Here is a 7,779-nt window from a genome sequence, read left to right as displayed (position 1 = left end):
TTTTGCCCATGTTACAGTCAAGTTGGAGTCATCAAATTCCCTTGATATTTATTTTCGGCACAACATTCATATAACCTAGACAATTTTGAATTTTTGCTTTGTAGTTGTCAATTGAATCAATGATGTGACATGCATCTCTCTTTTGGCCTCTATTAGATTCAATTTAGAGTGGTATCCCTTTGACATATATTAAATGACATACATGTGATGAAGCCTTGATACACTTTGCAAGGTCATGGATTTGAATAGTCACTTATGAAGTTGAACTTCTTGAGCACCTTGTGTTTTCTAGAACATGTTTTTTTCAATACCTTGTCATTAAATACATCTAAAAGGGATACCACCCTAAATTGAATAAAGGGATACCCTTAGATTAAATTTAGAGTGGTATCCCCCTTTGACATGATGAAGGGTCAATAGGATGCAAACATGCATGAACTCGGTGCATGAGCTCTCATATTGTATTGTTTGAAAAAAGCAATGTTCTAACATTGCATATTCATTTCAAAAATTAGCAAGCTTGAAATAAAGAAAAAGAAAAGCCGAGTGTATTAATGGGGTGCTCAGTCCTCAAAAAGAAAGACCAAGTACAAAAATTGGTGAAATATTAGCAAGTTACACATACAAGGCACGTAACTAGTAAATGTTGTATCTGCAATTCTAGTGAGTTACTGAGTTATGTAGATTTTGCATACAAATTCTTGAAATGAAGATGAATATTACATGTCAATTCTTTTAGTCATTGCATTCAAATGCCCCTCTTGATTGCATTCAAATGCCCCTCTTGTTTGCTTTACTCTTGTTGAAGTTTTCTAGTTAGCATCTCTTTTGCTCCCCAAATGGCATTTCCAACTTTCTCAACTGGTATTGGACACAAATACAAGTATATGGACCTTAGCATGACATAAAATATGATAGAAAAGATTATGATAGCTTTTCAATTGTTCTAACAATGTCATGGGCACTACTTTGTATGGAGGGCTTTGAAAGAGAAAACAACGAAAGGTTTCCAAAAACAAGAAACACACCGAAAGAAACGGTGTTTAGACTGTCATTGGACTTTAGCACGCCGTAACTTAAGCGAGTTCAGGAGGCCGAAGAGCTTCTCACCACTTCCATCATCTCTTTGGCCTTCTCTCTTGCCTTGTCCCCTTGCGTCCCTTGCATGAGCCTCCTCACCCCTCCTTCTACGTGCCTCCTTGCCACATAGATGACGGACGAATCCGCCTGCATATCCAACCATTTTAAGCAATCGTGCTCTGTTGCCGGTTGACATGAGGAAGCTTGGTGAAACAAGGGGCCGATCCCGTACGCTGGAATTTGAGCCACCCTAAACGCTTCGAAGGCATCGCGTTCTAGCTCAGGTACTGTGTGGATGAGAACCGTTCTAGATATGGCTTTCATACCAGAACAAACGTTCACCAAGAATCGAGCGAGGATGCCGGATGGATCAGCAACAAGAACTTCTTGGGGATAATGCTCGAGCGGAATAGCAGGAAGACCCTGGATACAGTCAATCATGACAGGGTTATCTTTTTTCCAGCGGGCATCTTAATCGAACCTGCAAAGCCATTAAGCGAAGAAGCGTGACCAGAACAAAGTTTTACAAGTCCCATCTTGGATTTTATAGCTTTTATCATGGGCCATTCTATCTTCAAGAGGGAGATATCCCTTCGAAAAGAGCTGAGGAAGGTTCCGAGTGGTTAAATATATACGCTATTGCAGTTGAGGTACAGTACTCGATCCTGGGAATTCCAAATTTATCGGCTACATCCTGAGTGTCGGGGACGAAGGAATCAGAGATGGCGAGGCGTTAATCCTACGACGCAAGAAATAACATTAGGCAGGTTACGGGATTCTCCAGGGTAAGCTTCTCAAGGAGCTGCTCAAGGCCCCGGCACATGGAGGGGGTGAAGTCGAAGAGGGAGTGCAGCTGGCCGGGCGGGAAACCATCAGGAACGACATGGATTTGGACATCGGAGGGGTGATGGGGGGAGGAGAGGCAATGCTTGTGTAGGAGCTGGGTGTACTCGGAAGAGTCGAAGTAGACAAAGGAGATGGAGAAGCCGAGGGAGGAGAGGGAGCGGGCGAGGAGCATGCAGCCATTGACATGACCTTGGCCAGCCGCAGGGACGATGAGTGTGTGGGGAGTTGCAGACGGCATGCCCACAACTGAAACTTGAGAATAGCACTAAAGAGTGAGACGAGTAGCTAGTGTGAGAGTGACGAGGGTGAGGCAGGTCGGTACTTAGATAACACGGCTTTTGTGATGGAACTCTTCTCCTCCCTCACGTCAGACGGTCTTCCATCCAAAATGGATTTGAATAGGCATAAGGAAAGGTCATTCTTCTCCTAGTGCACAAACCGACTCACAAAACGAGGGTCCAAAGCCAAAAACAAGAAGGCGGCTAATTATAACCACAACCTTTTGAACAAAATGTTCTTCATAAAAGCTCCTTTAATTTGGGTTGTTAAAAAAGTAGTCCAAAAGAAACTTTTGCACAAGAATTTTTTAAGCATATTGCTCACCTCAAGAGTGATGAAGAGCAAACTCCCTTCTCCCCCCTTACGTAACCAAGGAGAGCAACAACAATGGTGACTCAACTCTTCATGGTTGTTCTACATCCTCAAAGTCTATTCTAGAAGATACTTGCATGGGTCCACTCTTTTCCAAGGAGGACCATTTGCATGTCTTTTTATTCTTTGGGGTTGAGAGTGACTCAATTTCTTTCAAGAATCTTTCTAGAAAGGCTACCTTTTGTGATTGTAGTAATAGAGTGTCCCTCTAAGTATCCCCAAAGTGTTTCTAGAATATTTTCTTGGTCCAATGCATGTCTCCACTCTCCAACAATTCAAGTGAGGAATAAGTGGCTTATGGGGCCATTCTGAAGCTTTCATACATTGTAAATTCTGTCTACATATTCTATGTACATTTGATGAGGCATGAAACAATACTTGTCAAAACAATAAAGGATGATAGTTATTGCCCACACATTACAATAGAGGTTACAAATAACCACTGTCAAAACCTAGATTATCTTTTAAACTGTAGATAGCATTAAAAGAAAAATTGAAGAGTAGCTTTTGATTGAGCCATCAGAATGACATATCACACACTCCTCTCTAGTACCCATTTATGTCATTATAAATCTTACATCATGACTCAAACATATTTATATTAGGAATTCACAAGACATAAAAATATTCTTATGTCGACCAAAATATTGACTTATATATGTGTGTGTGTGTGTGTGTGTGAACAAAAACGCGGACTTATATTGCAAAAAGGGAGGGGGAACTCCCAAACAAAATCCCTTTATAAAGGAAATGGCCAACCAAACGGGTCAACACCCGTGGCTTGCACTAAGTATAACAAGACACACCCAACTACCATGAGGGCATTAACTATACATGTAAAAACCCGGTAATCTCCTACAATAACTGAGCCACCAGTTTATCTCTTTTGCCTAAGATACTCTCAAAATCAAGCAAAGAACTCTTGCAACAATCCAACAAAACTGAATCTGTAAATCCCTAAGCAATGAGGAGATAATCTATCCAAAGCAAAGCCTATTCCGTACTAACCAGACCACCTTTGTCACCGCAGCTCTAATGTATTGCCAATAAGCCTATTCCATACTGACCAGACCACCTTTGTCATTGCAGCTCTAATGTACCACCAATAAGCCACAAGCGTGGAAGGTAAACCTAAGGTATCACATAGGACCCCTCGTTTCCAGTTGGCTCCCAACCATCCAAGGCACTCTCCTTTTGGCAAACTCCACCTTAAACCACAAAGACCTAGTGGCTAGGCAATGTTGCATCACATGCAGAACATGCTCCACCGCTTTCCCACAAAGGCCCGAGCACATTGGGTTTACCATGAACCTCTTCCTGAGCTTCGCCTACAAAGGTAGCCAGTTATGTAGAAGCTTCTACAGTAGGAAACAACATTGTCCAACCCTACAATCTTTCCATATGCTTCTAAAAAACTCCCTTCCACTACCCAGAGGACCTCCTTAACCCCCATACTTTATTCAAATCATGAACCTCAACACATTCCTTCACCAAATGACTCTGGCAGAGATCTTATTCGTGCAAGTCGTACCACTGTTTCAGCCTCCATCTCCAAAATTCAACATAGCTGGATGGCCAAGATTGTACAATGTAACTCGCTAAGCTAACCATTCTTGTTAATTGCTAAATCAATCTTGCCAAAATGATTTTTTAATAAATTTTTGTCACTCTTATGTGTTTTGTATACTTATAAACACTCTGTAAAACATGATAGCTCATTGAAATCTTTTTTTTTGGAGGCATGCTATATAAAGTTTCAAATCTGAGTACTCTCTGTGTGCAACTCTGTGTTACCATACATTTGTGAGCATTTTGTAATCACATGTATATTTTTTTAAAATAGTCCTATGACTCTACCTTAAGCTCAAGAGCAAAAGCCGCATCTTCATCAAGTTGTGATTTTTTTGCCAAAACCTCAAAAAGACACTTTTATGTCCTATTATGCTACCAAACTAATGCTAAGCATCGCTCTGCTCTATTACTGTAGGCCGCGGGCATGTCCCCTTATGACGTCCAATTTTTATAAATGGCCTTTTTTTGGGTTTGACTAGCTCTATAAATATAAAATATTCTTTTTACAAAAAAAAAGAGTTTGTCTTCTATGAAAGATCCATACTCGTGTGATGCTCACCAACCATAAGAGTGGTAGCTAACCATATTAAAGTTGTTCTTTAGGCATTGCTATTACTAATGTTTTTGTGTCTTGCAAATTCCTAATAAACTCTTGTTTGAGTCATGACGTAAGATTTATAATGACATTGATGAGTACCAGAGAGCATAAGTGTTTTAGATATATATGCCATTCTTGTGGCTCACTCATAAGCTACTCCTTACTTTTTATTTTAGCATTATCTACATTCAAAAAAACAACCTTGCATTATTGGATGTATATTTTAAAAAGTTACAACAATGGTAACACGTATTTTTATGTAATGTGTCATTAATATATATCATGCTCTATACTTTTTACAAGTATTGTTCTTCTCTCTCATCACATGTACATAATATGTAGATAGAAAACTATGCATGGAGGCTTCAAATGTCCCCACAAGCTACTCATTCCTTGCATTGTAAGTGGGCCCCAATTTTTTTTTTGTTGAAGGCCCTTCCCCCAACACAAGATGAAGACAATACTCTATAAAGCAATATAAAAAAACATGAAAATGTTCTTGAGGAAAAAAAAACATGAAAATGGTCCTCAAAGTGGACCTAGACATTAGAATCTTCTAGAACACACTTTGAGGATGCTATTAAATACTCATAAAGAATTGAGTCAACCAACAGAATCTTCTTCTGGAACACACTTTTGAGGATGCTAACGTGACAAATTTAGTCACTTTTGAGCTATTGTTATTGCTCTTGCTCTTCAATCACTCTTGAGGTGACCCACATGTGCCCTAACTCTCGAAAATTCTTTTATGGTTTGTAGATGCTTAGAAGCTTCTTTTCCTTTACTTTTTAACTAGCCAAATTAGAGGAAGCACATTATGTGATCACTTGTGCTATTGTCTTATTAATCGTCTTACTCACGCGGCTTGCTCAAACGTACCCCGCGAGTGTCTCTTGTGCTTCCAACCTCCACGAGGTCCTTCCTTGTGTGAGTAGACTTTTCTTAATCCTTTTCTTCATTAAATCCTGGGAACCCACCTTATATATAGCCTACCTACTCTCAGAACATACATATCCCTCACTCTCAGGAAACTTTAGCGATCATGGGAACGTCGCCTGCAACTCCCCACGCACTCATCGTCCCTGCGGCTGGCCAAGGCCACATCAATGGCTGCCTCACTTCCTCTTCGACTTCACCCGGCCCGGCCAGCCTCACTTCCTCTTCGACTTCACCCCCTCCATGGGCCGAGGCCTCGAGCAACTCCTTGAGAAGCTTAGCCTGGAGAATCCCGTCACCTGCATCGTCTCAGATTCCTTCGTCCCAGACGCTCAGGATGTAGCCGATAAATTCGGAATCCCCAGGATTGATTACTGGACCTCGACTGCAAAGGCGTATTTGATGATTCGTAACCTTCCTCAGCTCTATTCAAAGGGATATCTCCCTCTTAACGGTAGGATGGCCTTGATCTTTAAAAATAAAAGATGTGAGTTGTAAAGGTCTGTTCTGTTCACCCTTCTTCGTTTGACGGTTTGGCAGGTTCAGCTGCCCGCTCGAAAAATGACAACGCAATCATGATTGACTGTATCCAGAGTCTTCCCGCTTTTCCGCTCGACCATTATCCTCAAGACCTGCTTGTTGCTGATCCATCCAGTATCCTCGCTCGATTCTTGATGAACGTTAGTTCTCGTATGAAAGCCGCAGAACGGGTTCTCATCCATACAATATCTGAGCTAGAACGCAATGCCTTCGAAGCTTTCAGGGTGGCTCAAATTCCAGCGTACGGGATCGGCCCATTGCTTCACTACGCTTCGTCAGGCCGTCGACCAAATGGCACGGCCAACGAGCACGAGTGCTTAAAATGGTTGGATACGCAGGCCGATTCGTCCGTCATCTATGTGGCTTTTGGAAGCTACGCGACTCTGTCTTGGGAGGAGATGAAAGAGCTGGCCTATGGGCTCGAGGCAAGTGCACAGCCGTTCTTATGGGTAATCAGGACAAAGTCTTGCCGGAAGGCTTTTTGGAAAGGACGGAGGCAAGAGGTAAGATCATAAAGTGGGCACCGCAAGTGGAGGTGTTGGGGCATGCGGCGGTGGGGGGATTCTTGACGCACTGTGGATGGAACTCAACGATGGAGAGCTTATGGGCGGGGGTGCCGATGCTTGGCTGTCCGCGGGTGGCGGAGCAGAGGTCGAAATATGCAAGCTACATAGAGCGAGTATGGAAGGTAGGATTTGAGCTGGAGAGGACGGAGGAGGGAGAACTAGCAAGGAGCCATGTAGAAAGAGGGGTGAGGAGACTGATGCAAGAGACGCAAGGGGAGAAGGCAAGACTCAAAGCCAAAGAGACGATGGAAGTGGTGAGAAGATCTTCTGAGGAAGGCGGCCTCTCTTTTGCTAACTTGCTTAAGTTTTACAAGGACATCAGCTTACTCTGCCCTTATGTCCAATGAGTTGTTTCTTAATGTTTTCTTTAATTATAATGTTTCTATTAGCAATATCCCTCCTTAGAGGGAGTGCTGTAGTTCTAAGGAGTGATATAGTGGAGGATTGAAACTTATTAGCATTGCCTCCTTAGAGAGAGTGTTAGAGTGAAATTGAAACTTATTAGTATTGCCTCCTTAGAGAGAGTCTTGTACTTTAATTGCCATTTCTTGAGATCATCATGCAAAAACTTTTTTTTAATCCCTTTTAAAAATTATTTGCTTGTTCTTTTGAATCCAAAGCATTGGCTTTAGCAATATATAAGGAGGCAGTGCCCACGTGCACTTACGCACTCTTGTTAATTAATTATTAGCTTCACTAAAAGGTTTTGTCAAGATAAGGAAGCAAGATGCTCCATCACAGTGCATGACATTGTGTGGGTAAAGCATATATAGTTGAGATAGATTTAATCGAAATTAAGTGAGTTCTTAGTTAATTGATTAATTTTTCTACAATCTCTCTATGAATTCATAATTTACTAAGTAAATTCTTAATTAATGGAAACTAGTTGAATTCTTAATTAATTTCTTAGGAGACCTCTCTCTCAAGTGTAAATGTATCAAATGAGCAAATCCTATAGAAGATATTGGGTGGAACTTCAATTCTATTCTT

General features: G+C 41.4%; 2 protein-coding genes across 2 annotated transcripts; one reads left to right on the top strand and one right to left on the bottom strand.

Moving 5' to 3' along the window:
• Positions 1–1,086: 1,086 nt before the first annotated feature.
• On the bottom strand, positions 1,087–2,164 carry LOC147894560 ((R)-mandelonitrile beta-glucosyltransferase-like). The gene is made up of 2 exons (XM_087385334.1): positions 1,853–2,164; positions 1,087–1,503 (listed from the first exon to the last, which is right to left on the bottom strand). The coding sequence occupies exons 1-2, from the start codon at positions 2,162–2,164 to the stop codon at positions 1,087–1,089; spliced, it is 729 nt and encodes a 242-aa protein (XP_087241460.1).
• A 1,718-nt stretch (positions 2,165–3,882) lies between these two features.
• On the top strand, positions 3,883–7,136 carry LOC147894559 (anthocyanidin 3-O-glucosyltransferase 2-like). The gene is given in 4 exon segments (XM_087385333.1): positions 3,883–3,913; positions 5,775–6,137; positions 6,224–6,679; positions 6,682–7,136. Coding segments are annotated over 4 exon segments (1,305 nt in total).
• Positions 7,137–7,779: the final 643 nt, after the last annotated feature.

The sequence above is a fragment of the Dipteris shenzhenensis genome, chromosome 14, assembly GCF_047967505.1.
Source record: "Dipteris shenzhenensis isolate YYH24624 ecotype China chromosome 14, Dip_SZ_1.0, whole genome shotgun sequence".
Lineage (NCBI taxonomy): Eukaryota > Viridiplantae > Streptophyta > Polypodiopsida > Gleicheniales > Dipteridaceae > Dipteris > Dipteris shenzhenensis.
Note: the sequence above shows the minus strand (reverse complement) of the source record. Positions and strands in the feature narration are given on the sequence as shown.